At 36.4% G+C, this 17,057-nt stretch overlaps 4 protein-coding genes and 1 long non-coding RNA gene across 5 annotated transcripts; 1 reads left to right on the top strand and 4 right to left on the bottom strand.

Annotated features, from left to right (window-relative positions):
* Nucleotides 1-689: 689 nt before the first annotated feature.
* On the top strand, nt 690-3,390 carry LOC110628025 (G-type lectin S-receptor-like serine/threonine-protein kinase LECRK1). Its single transcript, XM_021774464.2, has one exon. It carries the CDS (start codon nt 917-919, stop codon nt 3,272-3,274), a length of 2,358 nt encoding a protein of 785 aa, XP_021630156.1. The 5' UTR covers nt 690-916; the 3' UTR covers nt 3,275-3,390.
* A 636-nt stretch (nt 3,391-4,026) lies between these two features.
* LOC110628621 (UPF0235 protein C15orf40 homolog) lies at nt 4,027-6,502 on the bottom strand. The gene is made up of 3 exons (XM_021775393.2): nt 6,208-6,502; nt 6,039-6,127; nt 4,027-4,308 (listed from the first exon to the last, which is right to left on the bottom strand). The coding sequence occupies exons 1-3, from the start codon at nt 6,380-6,382 to the stop codon at nt 4,177-4,179; spliced, it is 396 nt and encodes a 131-aa protein (XP_021631085.1). The 5' UTR covers nt 6,383-6,502; the 3' UTR covers nt 4,027-4,176.
* A 372-nt stretch (nt 6,503-6,874) lies between these two features.
* LOC110627670 (G-type lectin S-receptor-like serine/threonine-protein kinase SD2-2) lies at nt 6,875-9,519 on the bottom strand. Its single transcript, XM_021774012.2, has 2 exons — nt 8,170-9,519; nt 6,875-7,938 (listed from the first exon to the last, which is right to left on the bottom strand). Exons 1-2 carry the CDS (start codon nt 9,399-9,401, stop codon nt 6,963-6,965), a joined length of 2,208 nt encoding a protein of 735 aa, XP_021629704.2. The 5' UTR covers nt 9,402-9,519; the 3' UTR covers nt 6,875-6,962.
* A 971-nt stretch (nt 9,520-10,490) lies between these two features.
* On the bottom strand, nt 10,491-12,833 carry LOC110627301 (G-type lectin S-receptor-like serine/threonine-protein kinase LECRK1). Its single transcript, XM_021773564.2, has one exon. It carries the CDS (start codon nt 12,831-12,833, stop codon nt 10,491-10,493), a length of 2,343 nt encoding a protein of 780 aa, XP_021629256.2.
* Nucleotides 12,834-13,802: 969 nt separating this feature from the next.
* On the bottom strand, nt 13,803-15,077 carry LOC122721380. The gene is made up of 2 exons (XR_006348050.1): nt 14,611-15,077; nt 13,803-14,473 (listed from the first exon to the last, which is right to left on the bottom strand). It is a non-coding gene; the product is annotated as an uncharacterized LOC122721380 (long non-coding RNA).
* Between the last annotated feature and the right edge of the window lie 1,980 nt (nt 15,078-17,057).

The following is a 17,057-nucleotide window of genomic DNA, read 5'->3' as shown; positions in this document are numbered from 1 at the left end:
CTGCTCCATACGTAACGGTCATTTAATTCCCTTCTCCCGTACGCATGTAAGTAAGTCTGTTGGATATGTGGGCCGGATATCTCATCTTTTACGGCGCCCATTATCGAGTATATGATAAGGGGGCTGGCCCAAGAGAGGTTCGACTTCGAATCCGGATAAATAAGGCCCAATCCTCATGGCTGAGTGATTCAGGCCGGCTTATGAGGGAGCATCCTATCCTTTGAATAAGGGCTGTTATTATGGGTCTGGCCTTATATCGGATTGAGAAAATCCATCAACCATCAATATATATATATATATATATATATATATAATGTTCATTCATTTAACCTAAATTTAATGCTCCTCTTCTCTTTTGACACCTACTCCTCTCTTCCTCCCCTCTCAAACATCTGATGTTCCAAGTTCTTAAAACTCTCTTCTTCCTTCCTCACAGGTCTAGCCACAACTCTCTCCTTTTTATTTCTTGCACAAACACTTCTGTGGCCTGGCGTATCTGATTTGACGGGGTCTTTCCCGTACAAATAAGAAATTATTAAACTTACTAAAAGTATTTTCATGCATATTTATAAATAGTTTACAATATTTGATCCAAAATATATAGTCTTTTCCAGTCAATGTAACTTTCAACTTCTCTCTTGCCTTGAACTTGCTGGAGTAAAGACTAGGGGAGATATAACTTGCAGAATGGGCTAACCAGTCAAGATTTTTGAAAGAATTCTTTTGGCCTTCTTATCACGGCTTAATTAATTCAGTCCTTATGGGTTATTCATTTAGAAGCGAAGACCACGGAGATTATAATGTGTGAACGTGGAATTTAGTGATCTTGAATGCTTCCCATTTTGATGGCTCTTCAAACCAAATTAAATACCTTAAAGTTGGCAAATGAACATTCATAAAATCTAAACTCAAAACCATGCACACAGCTCACAACCTTTTCATGGCTTCCATCTTTCTGCTTCTATTTCAGTTTCTCTCTTTATTTTTCACAGCTTCAGCTCAACCGAGATACTCCAATATAAGCTTAGGATCTTCCCTCACACCCACCACCAACTCCTCCTGGTTGTCACCTTCCGGTGTTTTTGCCTTTGGATTCTACCCACAAGCCAATGACTATCGTATTGGTGTTTTTCTTGCCGGAATTCAGAACAAGACGGTTGTCTGGACTGCCAACCGGGATGATCAACCGGTATCCAGCAACGCTACCTTGCTCTTCACCGATAATTCTGGTCTTCTCTTGCGAGCGCAAGGTCGAAACACTTCACTTATCGTTCCTTCAGAATCAGCTTCTTCAGCTTCTTTGTCTGATTTGGGCAATTTTGTACTCTATAATTCTGATGGAGATATAATATGGCAGAGTTTTGATCACCCAACCGATACCCTTTTGCCAACTCAACGTCTACAAACAAATGCAAGTCTGTATTCCGCTGTTTCCCAAACAGATCACTCAAATGGAATTTTCCGTCTTGAGATGCAAGAGGATGGAAACCTTGTCCTTTATGCAGTGACAACAATTACTGTGACTAAGCAAGATAGCTATTGGGCATCGGATACATATTGGGGAGGGAATAATGTGACACTAAATCTTGATGAAGATGGCCATCTCTACTTGCTCAATTACACCGGTTTCAACATAATTTTGAATCTTACAGATGGAGGGTTTCCCACAAAGGAACCGATTTATATTTTGAGATTGGATTTTGATGGGATACTCAGATTGTATTCCTACAATCTGACACAGAATGGAACTTGGAATGTTTTGTGGCGTTCCACAGATGATAGGTGCGCTCCCAAGGGAATGTGTGGTCTGAATAGCTACTGTGTCTTAAATGATCATGAACCTGATTGTAAATGTCTTCCAGGATTTGAACATGTTGCTCAGAATAATTGGACTGCTGGATGTGAGAGGAATATCTTTGCTGAAACTTGCAGAGGAGATAATGGAGACATCAGAATTGAAGAAGTTGCCAATACTGTATGGGAAGATAACCCATATTCGAATCTCTCAATATCTATGAAAGAAGATTGTGAGCAAGCCTGCTTGCAGGATTGTGACTGTGATGTTGCATTTTACAGAAATGGGCAGTGCAAAAAGCAGAGACTGCCTTTGAGATATGGGAAAAGAAATATGGATGACTCAAATTCAGCTTTGGTCAAGGTGGGCAAATCTAAATCTATATCCAACCCTACAGATAGAGTTGATCCGATAAAGAAAAAGATTAATCAGCTTGGAAGGGGCTTCTTAATTGCCGGTGTTTCAATTGTTGCTCTTGGAATTGTCATGTTGGCAATTTCTGGCATTCTGTTTTATAGATCTCGTGCACAGGCATACAATGCAAATGAGAATATTTTATTATGCGAGGAATTCGCCCTCCGATCTTTCACCTTTGCAGAACTAGAGAAAGTAACAGATGGTTTCAAGGAAGAAATTGGCAGAGGTTCGTTTGGGACAGTTTACAAAGGTCTAATATCGACTACTCAGAAAGCTGTAGCTGTGAAGAGATTAGAAGGAATTGTATCTCAAGGGGAAAAAGAATTTCAAACTGAAGTGAAGGTTATCGGGAAAACACATCACAAGAATCTAGTACGCCTGCTCGGTTATGGCAATGAAGGACCTAACAGGCTCTTGGTATATGAGTACATGAGCAATGGCTCTCTTGCTGATGTACTCTCCACCGCTGAAAAAAGACCTTGTTTTGCAGAAAGACTGGAGATCGCCCGGAACATTGCGAGGGGTATCCTATATCTACACGAAGAGTGCGAGACACAAATCATGCACTGTGATATAAAACCAGAGAACATACTCATGGATGAGAACACATCTCCAAAAATTTCAGATTTCGGATTGGCAAAGCTGCTGAAGCCAAACCAAACGAAAACCTTCACAGGAATTAGAGGAACGAGAGGATATGTCGCACTCGAATGGCATCGCAATCTTCCTGTAACAGTTAAAGCTGACGTTTATAGTTTTGGAGTTGTGTTATTGGAGATCATATGTTGTAGAAGGCATGTGGATCATGATCTTCCAGAGATGGAATCCATTCTTGTGGATTGGGTTTACAATTGTTTTGAGGGTGGTGAAATAGAGAAATTGGTTAGTGATGATGAAGAGGTGGACATGAAACAAATGGATAGGATGATTAAAGTAGGGCTTTGGTGCACTCTGGATGAGCCATCTATTCGACCTTCCATGAAAAAGGTTGTTTTGATGTTGGAAGGGACAGTAGACATCCCAATGCCACCAAGTCCTACTTCTTTTCTTAGTTGCATTTAAGATTTGTGTTTTTGTTTTCTGCTCTTCCTTAGTTCTTACTTCTTGTGTTAATGTTATAGTTCACTACTTGTATAATTGTATTGCATTTATTAGAGTTGTAACAATGGAAATTTCAACTATGCTTCTTTAAATCCTTTTACTTGGAATCAAAAATTAAATTCTAGGAACGAGTGAGTTATAGATGTTTTTAGCCACCGAGTCAAGTCAAACTAGACATTAATAGATTTCTAAAAAACAATGTTAAAACTTCAAATACTAAATAAATAGAATTAACCAATTAAGTCAGTCATTTAATGTTTTCTGATGATAATAGTTAGGGGCAAGGAATCAGCATTGTTCGGTTTGAAAAAACAAAAACCAAATAAAATTAAAATTTTTAATAGACCAGACCAAAATCAACAGAATCAGAACGAAAAAACTAAATAAACCAAAATTTTCAGCAGAAAAGACCGAATTGATTTATACTCATTTTAGGCTTCTTTTTTCACCTATTTTATACTCATTTTAGACTCAAATTTTTAGCTGTTATTTGAGACATAATAATTAACTAAACAAATAATCAAATTGGTTCAAATTAAAAGAAAAAAAAAATCAAATAAACTGAATTTCTTCAAATAAAAAATCAAATTGAATTGTCAAAAAAACAAACCAAGTTTCTATATTAAACTCTACTCACCCTTATCAGGGGCTCGAAAGTCGAATCTTCATAACCCCAATTACTTATAGTAATTTCTCGCAAGAGAGACACAGGAAACAATACCGAAAGTTTGAGTATATCAGTAATTAGCAAGGGCTGATGAAGCAAACTCCAGCCAGTCATGCAGCATCAAGTATCAGGAGACCAACAAAACCAGATCTACTGTTGATGGATAGAATTTAAATCTCTCATCTCCTTTTACCCATTAATAGCCCTTTGACACTTTATCTAAAGCATCAAAAACACCTTTCAAAGTTACCTCCTCTACAATCACCACTTTGTCTCTTGATTTAGAACCAGCACCTATAGATAACTGTCTTCTTTTCACACCTAGTACCTGTTGATCATGAAAACTGAAATAATATAAGAAAATAAACATTTATATGCAGCCTAATATTCAAATGCAATGGCTACTTCAAAACATTTTTCATATGATAGATTCTATACTTGTTAAAGGTATGCTTAAGGTGGCAAGATGTACAACATGCTGTCCTAGTGGTCTGTATACTATACTAGCAACATGCGGGTGACTTCTAACAGGGGCACCTTCTTCCAGACAAAAGGCCCTAGAAAGGCGTGGCATCCTAACTTCCATTTTCTGTGAGCAACTTCATCAGAAAAAGACACAACTACAAGATGTGTATCTGGCCAATCCACCAGAATCCATTTGCACAGTAAAGTTGCTGTTACACCAACTTCGGAAGTGGAAGATTGCTGGAATGTTGTTGGACCCCAGTAGAAACCACTGACTTCTGAAGCTTCTAATTTTAGTATCAACACACCTTAATCCATCTCCCACAACCTTGTTTTCAGTCCTATTTTCCTCTCTTCCTGCTTCCTTCATCAGCTTGGCTTCTCTGATTCTGGATTACTCAATTGTTTTTATTTAATAATATCTATATGCATTAAAATGGAAATTTTAATGAATACATAGAAAAAATGGCTGCTAGACTGTCCACCTCCAAACGAGTACTTACCCCCAAGTTTCACATCCCCATGAAGGACAGATTATTGGAAACTGACTTAATAGGCAAAATGAGGTTGCCTTGAGCTTAAACTAAAGGAATTCCTTTTCCTTAATTGTCATAGTAGTCACTAAAACAAGTGGGGAAAAAAGAAAGAATATGTTAAGGATGGTCAGCTAGCAAATTGTTTTTCTACAACCAACACCTTTGAAGAGGTAAAAACACCCATTCAAAATGTAAGATAATTTATTAGGAAAAACTTAATATTTCATGAACCAAAAGAATCTAACCTTAAGAATCTAAACATTAAAGGTTCTATTACTCGTATCTTTATTTGAACTGAAAAAGAAGGAAATTAAGTCCCAAAAATTTCTAATTACTAATGGGAAGCATGTTTAAAATTTCTCCATGTGAAGTACATTGCAACAGGAAGACATAAATTTGCACAAACTGGTATTAAAATGTATTTTCAGAAGCAAAAGCACTTCACAAAGACAATGAATTCTTAACAATGCTAAACATGCAAGAATTAATAGCATGACAATTACTTCCCCTTTCCATTTAACAAATACATGATTCATTAAAAAATATCTGGGAAAAACTGATTAGGGAAAATGTTATGCATATGAAAAACTTTGATTTTTTCCTAAGTATGGAATTTGAATTCCACGCATGGAAACAATACTCCACCTTGCTTAAACTGATGAAGCATTCTACGTATGTAAGCTAAACAACCCTTGCTTAAGCATGAAAATACATGAAAAATCTTCAAACAAAGAAACCAAGGAAAAATCTCCAGTTATCTTTTTTTTTTTTCATGATAAATTCGAGGGAGCTTGATAAACATACTCCCACTAGACAAGTACCAAAAAATTTCAGGCGACTAGAACAGAAAAATAACACCAAGTGAAACAAAATACGAATATCTTCCAAGAAAATAAACAAATGCTTCATACTCTTTCACGGGCGCAAACAAAAAGTTTTTTTTTTCTTGGCTTATTCATGAATTGGACATATGCTTGTCATTTCAATATTGAGAATATTCATTATAAATGATTAAATTAATTTTTTTTTGGAAAAGAAAAGGAGAAAAACAACTCACAGAACTAATATAATCGAGGAGAGCGGCGTTAGCTTCACCGTCCTTGGCAGGGGCGTCTATTTGCACCCCTAACGCTTCATCACTGAAATCTGTAGTCACACAACACAATTAGAATGAATTTTCATACACACAGACACACACACACACATACCCACATAAGCATACAAACCTGTGATGGAGGAGGATTTGGCACCGGGCTTAGCGTGGATGGTGATGGCGACGGAGGATGGAGGCACGAACCGAATACACGACGGAAAATTGTTTCCAGTATTTGGAGCCGACGTCTTTGATTGATTTGAATCGGACGAGTTGGCTTTGGCCTTCCCCTTCTTCGCCGGTGCCATTGGAGCATCAGCTTCAATGCTTTACCTTATTTTAGCTTGGGAATCATTACCTTTGAAGCTTAAAACGGCACTGTCGTTTTGTAAAATGCAAGGGATTTGGTGTCTGTCAGTTCTTATGACTAGTCGTTTGCATGGACCTCGTGCGGATATTAAAATAATTTTTTATATTACTGTTGTATAATATTATTTTATAAAATAATATTTTTTTTATAAATTTATTCTGCTTATTAAAAAAAATACAACATTTTTTAAAAATTTTTAATTTAAAATAGTAATAAGTATGAATTTATGCACCATTAAATTTAATTATAATAAAAAAATTATTTTAATATTTATTAATTAAATTTAATCCTAGTTTAAAAACTTAAGGTACATTATAGAAAATTCTAATATTACTTCTCGTTTCACTTTTTTATATTGTATATATATATTTTTTTATTAATGTAATGTATATATAATTAAAATAATAAGTATATAAATTTGATACAAGTATTTAATTTAAAAACTACCAAATTTATTTTTCATAATTGAATTTATAGTATCACATCCTAATCATTATTTCATAAAATATATACCAATTTTAGAGCAAAGAGTTGAATTCCATGGAGGGAGCAGTTGGACATGGAGGAACTGATACATCAGTGATCCCTTCTAACATCAAAACCACACTCTTCATTGAAGGACGAAGAGCTGGTTCATCCTGAATACACCACATTGCCACCATCACCATTTTCTCCAAGATCTTCTTGTCAGCTTCTTCCCCAATTACAAGCTTCTCCAACTCTCCTGCAACAAAACAATTGTAAACCCATGTGGACAAAACAATCTCTTCTGGTTTCAATGTGTTAAGCTCCATATTCTTTCTGCAGCAAACAATTTCCAAAAGCACAATTCCATAACTGTAGATGTCTGCCTTAACTGAAATTGGTGTATTCTTATGCCATTCTGGTGCTAAATACCCCCTTGTTCCTCTCACAACTGTGAAGGTTCTTGTTTGATCTGGCATCAGCAATTTTGCCAACCCAAAATCAGCAATCTTAGCAGTCCAGAATTCATCCATCAATATGTTCTGTGGTTTTATGTCGCAATGAATGATGGGAGTCTCACACTCTTCATGTAGATAATGGATCCCTTTTGCAACATCAATTGCAATTTTTATTCTCTGATTCCAACTCGGCCTCCCTGAAGAGTTGAACACTAGATTGGCAAGGGAGCCATTGCTCATATATTCATAAACAAGAAGTCTTTTTGAATCCACAGCGCAGTATCCCAACAATCGAACTAAGTTCTTGTGATGAGTTCTTCCTATTGCTCGCATCTCTGCCTGGAACTCCCTTTCACCTTCTTCCACTAACTTCTCTAGCCTCTTCACTGCTACAAGCTTTTTCCGTTTGTATAAAGTCCCTTTGTACACTGCTCCAAATGAACCTTTTCCCAGCTCTTCTCTGAAACCATTTGTTGCTGCTTTAAGCTCGTCGTATGAAAACAATCGCAGTTTAAGCTCCTCAGTCAAGCCATCCTCCCCATGTTCCACTAGCCTTTTGTATCTTATGGATCTGATTTTGTATATGAATAAACAACAAACTATAAGACTAATGCATGAAAATACGACAAGAACACAAGTCATAAGTATTTCAGCCAGTCGTCCTTTTTCGCTTCTAGTCACAATAATGGTTGGCTTTAAAGGGATAGAGTCAATTCCATTATTGCCTCCAATGCCTACCTTCAATAAAGCCGTGGACTTCTCTTGATCTTGATCTCCTGATTGAATTTTTCTAATAACATACCTCAGTGGAAGTCGTTGTTTCTTGCAAGTGTTTTCAGAGAAAAGTGCTGCCCCGCAGTTGCAGTCTTCCAAACAAGAATTTCTGCATTCTTCTATAGACATGTATTGTTGAACATAAGGAATGTCTCCCCAGTTGATATTTTCCATGGTGGTGATGTTAAAATGGAGTGGATTTTGTTTCCCACCTTTACACGCTGCTTCTGTATAATTTCTAGTGCATCCAAGATTCCTGTGATTGGGGTCGATGAAATCAGAACCAGGAAGACAAAGACACACTGGCTGGTCGTCATTATATGTGCAATAACTATTGAACCCACAAAAGCTTTTCACTTCACAAGGACTTTTAAGTGCTTCCCACTCGGTTGTTGCTTTGAGTTCACCACTCTCGTCGTATCTATGAGAATACAGGCGTAAAACACCATCAATGTCTAGAGTTGCACGGTAAATTGTGCTGTTATCGTCGTTTGCCGATAATGAGTTACCATATACTGTGCTGATGATTTTTGAACTGGTACCATTGACAATTAGCAGGCGGCCGGAGCTATTTAGATAAAGATAAAACTTGAACTCATGCCCTAAAGTGCTGGAGCGCCAGTAAGCATCACCTGGTGTGTCCCCAGTATTCAGTGGGTATAAAACAAGGTTCCCATCTTCCTGCATCTTGAGGTGAAACCGTCCGGTGTGGCTGGTTTCTGATGAACTTACCAGTTGAGCCCCAGAAAAGAGAGTCTGACCTCCTAAAATGGTATCTGTAGGATACTTAAAACTCTCCCAAATGATCTCAGATTTCGCGTTGTAGAGGACCAAATTGCCAGAATCTTGTAGAGAAGCAAAAGAAGCAGCTTCTGTATTATTTGCAATAAGTTTCTCCCCTCCTTGGCCGATTTTGTAAAGAAGCTTACCCTCTTCTGTCAAGGAGATTGTTGAACTTGCTGATACAGGCGGATCATTGCGATTTGCAGTCCACACAACTGTTCTGTTGCTTTTCCCAACCAGCCATATTCCAACAGCAAAACCAGAGCCTTGCTGATAGAATCCAAATGCAAATCGACCAGAAGGAGAGAACCATGATGTTGGCTGAGAAGTAGGAAAGAGTGAAGAACCCAGATTTATCTTGCCAGGAATTTCCTGTTCGGCTCCTTCCACAGCACAAAATACATAGCAGAATAGAAGAATGATAAACATGGAAGCCATAAGAACATAGGATTTGAGTTTTTGAAAAATGGGCAACATTTGCTGGAGACAATTATTGTGATTCTTAGTATTTTCTGTCAGAATTTGGCCTGAGGTTTCCAAGCCTACAGATCGGTTCTTTCCGAGAAAATATAAATTTCCTTTGCCGTGTGTATTGGTTGGAAACATATGGAGGAAATTTCTCCATTGACTTGATCACTAAAGGGGTCTTCAAAAGGACAAACAAGTAGAAAAACTATCACTTGGATGCCGTTTGGTTCCTTCCAAGAAAATGTAAATTAATTTTCTTTGCGATGTATTGGTTGGAAAGCAATGGAGAAATTTCTTCATTAATTAATAGTATCTGTAGAAAATATATTGTTTATAATGTTTATGTTCCTTTTACAACCCCACTCACCTATCGTTATTTTATTTATGTTTTATTATTTTTTTAAAATCACTATCAAATTTTAAATTTTTAAAAAATTTATTAATTTGTAATACTTCTTTAAACACCACTCAATTAAGTTATCTTTATATTTTATAAAATTTAAAATTATTTTATATTAATTAAACTGTATGCAGTGTTCCATATTTATATCATTATTAATCTCTAGCAATTTTTCGTCTGCATAATTTTAAATAATCATAATATTTATTATCTAAAATTGTTTTCATCAATGAAAAATAAACCACCAACATACTGAACTTAAAAATATATTTTATGACTAACATCAAATATTGTTTTAAAAAATATTTGAAATTAATTATATCACTAGAAAATAAATTATTTACATAGTAAAAAATTATTCAATAAAACTAATTAAGTTTTAACTAAATTTTCAAATAATTTATTTTCTCTAATTATAAAAATTATGGGTAGTTTCATTATTTTAAATTTAAAAATGACTTTTTTATTATTAACGAGTGAACATATATTTTATAATTTTACTTATTTTTTCATAAAAAACTGAAAATATACAGTTTTCTTATAAAATATAAAATAGAAAATAGAGAATAAAAAACTATTTTCCATAAGTAAACACACCCTAATCATTTCATGTAAACTCAACTGCATATTAATTTTTAGAAAATTCATTAGTAAATCAGATCCACCGTAAACGATATTAAAATAGATTTCATCTGTTCCTAGTCTAATTCCTCTCCGACCGGAAGAACCGGCACTTCCATTGTCCCTTCCAACATCAGGACCACATCCTTCATACAAGGACGCAAGCTGGGATCATCCTGAGTACACCACAGCCCCACTTTTACCATTCTTTCCAGTGTTACAAAGTCGACATCTTCATCTTCCACAAGCTTATCCAATTCCCCCGCTACAAAGCAACTCTGTACCCAACCAGAAAGGATTATCTCATCTGGAGGCACATCTATTTTTATGTTGCTTCTGCAACAGATGATCTCCAGAAGCACAACCCCAAAACTGTAGATGTCTGCTTTTACTGATATCACTGTCTTCCTCTGCCATTCAGGTGCCAGATATCCTCCAATCTCACTAACCCCTTCGTCTGTGCTTGCTTGACTAGGTGGTAACAGCTTCGCTAACCCAAAATCAGATATCTTTGCAGTCCAAGAATCATCTATGAGTATGTTTTGTGGTTTTATATTGCAGTGGAGGATTTGAACCTCACACTCTTCGTGTAAATAGAGAATGCCTCTAGCCACGTCTAGTGCAATCCTGAATCTTTCTCTCCAAACAGGACGAACCTCTGCCTTGAAGAGAACATCTGCAAGTGAACCATTGTTCATATACTCGTATGCAAGAAGTTTCCTGCAGCCCTCCACGCAAAAACCAAGCAACTGAATCAAGTTCCTATGATGAGTTCTTCCGATGGCTGTCATTTCAGCTCGAAATTCTCTCTCCCCTTCTTCAACGACTCGCTCTAGTCTCTTTACAGCAATGTTTTTGCCCACTCCTTGTAGGGTTCCTCTGTAAACTGCTCCATAACTGCCCCTTCCTAACTCTTCCTGAAAACCATTTGTTGCTTTCTCCAACTCACTGTAGGAAAATGAACGCAGAGCAAACTCTTCTGATAATCCCAAGTTTCCATTTTCTGATATCTTTCTGTAACAATGAACTTGATTCCGATAAATGAAGAAACTAGAGACTGCAAAAGCAAAACAAACGCAAGTAATAGAACCTAAACTTATGGCAAGAACGACCATTAGGCTTTCCTTGACTTCTGTTACAATCTCTGGATCTCCATGACTTGCAGAACTCCCCACGATTACCTTGAAAAATGCTACTGTTGATATGTTTCTGTTTCTTTTTCCATATCTGAGCGGAAGCTTGTATTTTTCGCAATTTTCACCTGCATATAAAACAGCCCCACAATTGCAATCCTCTTGGCAGGACCTGGTGCAGTCTTCTCTTGTCATTGGTACAACAGATAAAGGAAAGTCACCCCACCATGTCTTATCCATAGCAGTAATATTGTAATAAATTTTGAGATCTTTCCTACAAACATCTTCTGTGCAGTTCAGAGTGCACCCCAAGAATTTCTCGCTCTGGTTTATCCAAACAAAACCAGGATAACAATAGCAGTCACCTTTAGAATCTGAGCTTGAGCAGTAGCTGTTGAAGTTGCAGAAACCTTTGACATCACATTGATCTTCCATTGCTACCCACTCTGTAGACATAGTTGAGGCAGTGCTATTCTCAAAATGGTGGGAATACAACCTAAAAATTCCATCAGCATCAATCGTTGCTCGATAAATTACAACTTCTTTCTCCGCAGGAGCAGAGCTGTTCACTGATTTGCTTATCGTGTAATTGGAAATCCCATCCTTCATGTACAACCGACCTTCATAATCAAGACTAAGCTGTACTGCAAAATTATTAGATAAAAGAACGTTCCAGTATGCATCATCTGAATCCCCAGAACTGTTTACTGGGTACGCAACAAGGTTACCGTCTGATTGGCATCTGAGAAAAAATCGTCCACTTGAATGATCAGATCGAGACACGCTGGAAACCAACCGATTGTGTGCATACAAATTCTGACCTCCTAATAAGGTGTCAGTTGGGAAATCGAAGCTTTGCCAGATAATGGAAGAATTGCTTCCATAAAGCACGAAATTACCAGAATCGAGCATCGAAGCTGCATGTATGGCGTCTGATACATCAGCAATGAGCCTTCCTGGACCCTGTTCATTTCTGATTAGCAGCCTTCCATCTTTTGTTAACTCCAGAGTAGAATTTGCGGAAACTGGCGAGTCATCTCTATTTGCAGTCCAGACAACAATATTTTCAGGTTGACTGACCAACCATATTCCAACAGCAAATCCATTGATTTGTTGGTAGAAGCCAAATTCGAAATGACCAGACGGTGAAGGCCATGAATTCGGGGGTTTGGTGGGAGAGAGTTTAGAACCCAAGCTTATGATATGGGATTGGTTCTGTTGGGCTACTGCTATCCCAACAAGAAGTGAAAATGAGAAAAACAAATGCACAGATGTTAACGAATCCATGGAAGAGCTAGAAAAAGGAAGAATTGGAGATAAAAAGGAGTGAGAAGGAATTTATAGGTGTACAGGTCAATAACATCCCTTTCAGCTATTAAATTAAACCGACGAAGACTGCAAGTTGCTTGACTTCAGCTGCTTGATTAGTAATTTTCGCAAGTATATTACACATTTATCATTCTTAAGTTTTTTTTTAAACCAAAAAAAAAAAAAAAAGAAAAGAAGAAGGAGAAAAGCATTATTTTCCGCGAAAGTTAATAAAGGCCACGCAGTTGGTGGAGAAAAGTCATCGATCATCCAATTTTCACAAGCCATCGTTGATTGCAAGTCTCCGTGTGCTGTAATTCTACAAAATAGAGTTATCCATCACGGAACGGCATCGCATCACTTGTGCAGCAGTGTTGAATTTGATCATACAGGGGAAAAAAAAAGGGAAGAAAGAAGAAGAACCATTCATCAATTTTATATGAAAATTTTCATCTGTATATTAGTCTACGTCAAGTGAACATAACATGAATTTTTATTCATTTGAATTTTCAATCCCAGTAGAGTGTATTTGATATTATTGTTAAAGTTGCTATTTAAAAAAAATATTTTTGTACATTAGCTTAAGAGTATTAAAATTAATTTTTAAATATTTTTAACAATATTTAGAATATAACTTTTTTTTCCAAAAAGTGTCCTTTAATCCTATAATAATAATTTTAAAAAATTTAAGACATTCTTATAGTATGTGTTATTATAATTTAAATATAAATATATAATTACTAAATATAAAATTTGTGTAAATAGATCATTTTTTATTATAAAAGAAAGTGTGCATAGATAAAGATAATTTTTTTCAAGGAAATATTTTCAATTTTTTGACGATTGAGACGTTTGATCAACAAAAAAAAAAAAAAAAAAAAATTTCCCAATCAAACAAAAAAATGAAGTATTTTTAAGAAATTCACTGGAATGCCTGCGCAACTAATATCAACAGCTCAAAACTGAATGCTTTTGCTGCCATTAATTAATCTCAAATTGCTACATAAATCTCATCCAAATATATTACTACACAAACATTGCATAACAGAATACAAATTCTTGAGAATCTATCATACAACTAAGCAAACAAAATTGGAGAGTCCTTTTACCTCGGCAATCATGGCCGGATGACCAAAAGATTGGAGTCTCACGTTCTTCATAAACGTTTATGTGAACCAGTAACATCTTTGTCAGCAGGGAAGATCTCAGTCCAGGTATGAAAAATCACAGCAAAGTTTTTACTATCTCTTTTTCTTGTGTTTCATTTCTTCCAGGTCTTTCTTCAGCTTACTTATGATCTTATCCTGAGCAGAGATTTGAAAATCTTTTGCACTCAGATCTTTCTTTAGTCTTTCAATCTCTTTCAAGTGGTTATTGCACTGATCTAAATCCTTTTCTTTCAGTTCTTGCTTTAATCTTTCCATCTCTTTCAAATGATTGTCACAATCATCGGTCTTTAGTTTCTTGGGATCAACTAAATTTTCGCCTTGAAAAGCTCTTTTTTTAAGCAAACCTTGATGAAGAGAATGATCATGTGCCATTTTACGAACATGTATACTAGCTGTTGTTCCAGCGTTAAGTTTAAATGTTATCGTTTTCTGCTCCAGTCCATTTTTGTCCTGACATAACCAAAAAACAAAAAAAAAAAATTCCACTACACTGAAAAATATATATATTTATTTGCATGACAACAACTGCAACAAGCAGTATGGAAGTTTTCAAAATATGTAGAGACTAACTAGCAAATAGCAAGTACCTTTTCTAACCTCCCATTCAAGTTTTCAAAAGCCTGATGTGCCTCTTGAGGATCCTTAAAAATGGCAAGTGCAGAATATTGCACTCCTTGAGCTTTCTTAGGTGGCTGCCAAAAAAAATAATCACCATCTTAGTGGACATGCAAATGAAAAAATTCAAAGCATGAATACAGTAGCAAGGCAGTTTATACAGTTGGAATCAGATAATATGGAAGTTTTTAACCATATGGCCTGAGTCAGTCCATTCCAAACTGGATATATAGGAATAATCCATGGATTCAGAAATTATTTCTTGCAGGCAGCATTAATTAATATCATGGAGACCCTCTTTTACGCAGCATCACAATAAGGATACAATTCAATAACACATTAGGTTGTTTGCTTACACATGGCTCTCATCAACAAATAATAAATATATATTTCATAAACCATTGATTAGGGGTATGCATGGTTCCTAGTAGACGTGAACTAAATCACGTCTACACATTAGGTTGTTTGCGTACACATTAGGTTGTTTTACAAATCTCTTTTTCACTCAAGAGCAATTTTTTGCTCAATGCCACACTCACAACAACAGAATCTCTCAACAACCTTTACTCACTCTGAAAAGCCAACCAATTACAACTCAAAACAAGCTTTCAAGAAATCAATGCTTTGGCTCAAGGTTTTGAGAGAGAGAGAATGAAAAATGCTGTAATCTCAATAAATATTTGCTTAGATGGTTGTTGTAACCTTTTCATATCAAAAACTCATTGTATTTATAGTTCAGTCATAAATATGGCCGTTGGGGATGCATTAAATGCAAATAGAGCCGTTCATGTTCAGAAATAGCCGTTATATCTTTCTCAGAAAAATTCAGGTTCGGCGGCCTAAGCTAAAGTTCGGCGGCCGAACCGAATGAGGTGAAGAACATCACTCTTTAAAAAAGAACTTTCGGCGGCCTAAAGCCCAAGTTCGGCGGCCGAACATGTGGGACTTTCGTCTCTGTCCCTCTCTTTCGGAAGCCAAACTTTAGGCTTCGGAGGCTGGCTTAAAAGCACACTTTTGGCGGCCGAAGGTAATGTTCAGCGGCCGAACATAGGTGACTTTTGCCTCCGTCCTTCACTTTCGGAAGCCAAACATTTAGCTTAGGGGGCAAACCACCTTCGGCTGCCGAACATACAGGACTTTCGTCTCTGTTCCTCACTTTCGGAAGCCGAAGGATGCACTTTAGGGGGCAGGCTGAAAACACACTTTCGGTGGCCGAAAGTCAATGTTCGGCGGCCGAACATGTGGGACTTTCGTCTCTGTCCCTGACTTTCGGAAGTCGAAAGTTGGCTTTAGGGGGCAAAAAAATATTTCATTAAATTCTCTGAAAAATCATAACTTAGGCTATAAAAATCCATTTTTCAATCCGTTTGAATTTTTGTAACCCATATTTTTAGATCTTTGATTTTGATAAAGAATAATTTCAAAATCACTTCTTTTGGAAAATATCATTTTAGTCCCCGAAAGTTAAGTATTTAAAGATTTGGCCATATCTAAAAAACTTTTAGAAATGAAAGAAACCTTGAGCCATCACACCTAATTAATTGAAATTCACAATGAATAACTTGACAACACATAAACAAGAAATTACTTTATGATCCCTTTCTTGTGGTATGCTTCCAAAATATGCATTTTTTTCTTTTGAGATTGAAGCAATTTCGTTCTTGTTAGCAAGGGACCTACAAGCTCAACATAAACACTTTTAAAGATAATTAGTAGCATACCAATTGTTTATTAATCATCAAAACAAGGATTAGAACATTTAGGTTCAACAATCTCCCCCTTTTTGATGATGACAAACAATTGGTAAACAATAAAATAATAATCATAGGTGTAGTGTGTGCATTTTAAAAATTACTCCCCCTTAATGTGCTCCCCCTGTCAAAAAAATACTTTATGCCATATTTAAAATGTGAGAAGACACATAAGGGAGGTTTTGACTCAATGCAATGAGATGCAATGGATCCTATATGAATGAATGAGTTCCAACAAAAAAATGCATCTCAAGAAGAGCTATAATTATGCACAATAATCATGAGTCAAATAGATATCAATGTATCAACATCCATAAAACCAAAAGAGTACTATTATACCATTCTCCCCCTTTTGACATCATCAAAAATAAAAAATATCACAATACCAAAAGAGGAGAAAAAAATAAGAGTAACTAAATAAACAAAAAATCACTGAGGAGGCTGAGGAGGTGGCACTCCAGATGACTGCTGAAGGAAGTGCAAAATCTGTCTCTGCTGCTCGATCAGGGTCTACTGCTGGTCTGTGAGTCGTGCTAACTGCTGCTCCATCTGAGTCTGGCGATCAGATATCTGAGTCTGGTGATCGGACATCTGAGCCTGGCGATCAAACATCTAAGCAACCTGCAGCTCCAGACGACCCATGGCATCATACAGATCAGATGCAGTCC

Source organism: Manihot esculenta, chromosome 12, assembly GCF_001659605.2.
Source record: "Manihot esculenta cultivar AM560-2 chromosome 12, M.esculenta_v8, whole genome shotgun sequence".
In the NCBI taxonomy this organism is placed as follows: domain Eukaryota; kingdom Viridiplantae; phylum Streptophyta; class Magnoliopsida; order Malpighiales; family Euphorbiaceae; genus Manihot; species Manihot esculenta.
The sequence above is the reverse complement of the archived record's forward strand: the minus strand, read 5'-3'. Positions and strand labels throughout refer to the sequence as shown.

Excerpts from the sequence above, each read along its gene's own strand:
- LOC110628025 (XM_021774464.2), top strand. The coding sequence starts at position 917 with ATGCACACAGCTCACAACCTTTTCATGGCTTCCATCTTTCTGCTTCTA.
- LOC110628621 (XM_021775393.2), bottom strand. The coding sequence starts at position 6,382 with ATGGCACCGGCGAAGAAGGGGAAGGCCAAAGCCAACTCGTCCGATTCA. Across the intron at positions 6,128-6,207 it reads CAAATCCTCCTCCATCACAG|ATTTCAGTGATGAAGCGTTA; the intron begins GTTTGTATGCTT and ends GTGTGACTACAG. Across the intron at positions 4,309-6,038 it reads TCCTCGATTATATTAGTTCT|GTACTAGGTGTGAAAAGAAG; the intron begins GTGAGTTGTTTT and ends CATGATCAACAG.
- LOC110627670 (XM_021774012.2), bottom strand. The coding sequence starts at position 9,401 with ATGTTGCCCATTTTTCAAAAACTCAAATCCTATGTTCTTATGGCTTCC. Across the intron at positions 7,939-8,169 it reads AAACAACGACTTCCACTGAG|ATCCATAAGATACAAAAGGC; the intron begins GTATGTTATTAG and ends ATACAAAATCAG.
- LOC110627301 (XM_021773564.2), bottom strand. The coding sequence starts at position 12,833 with ATGGATTCGTTAACATCTGTGCATTTGTTTTTCTCATTTTCACTTCTT.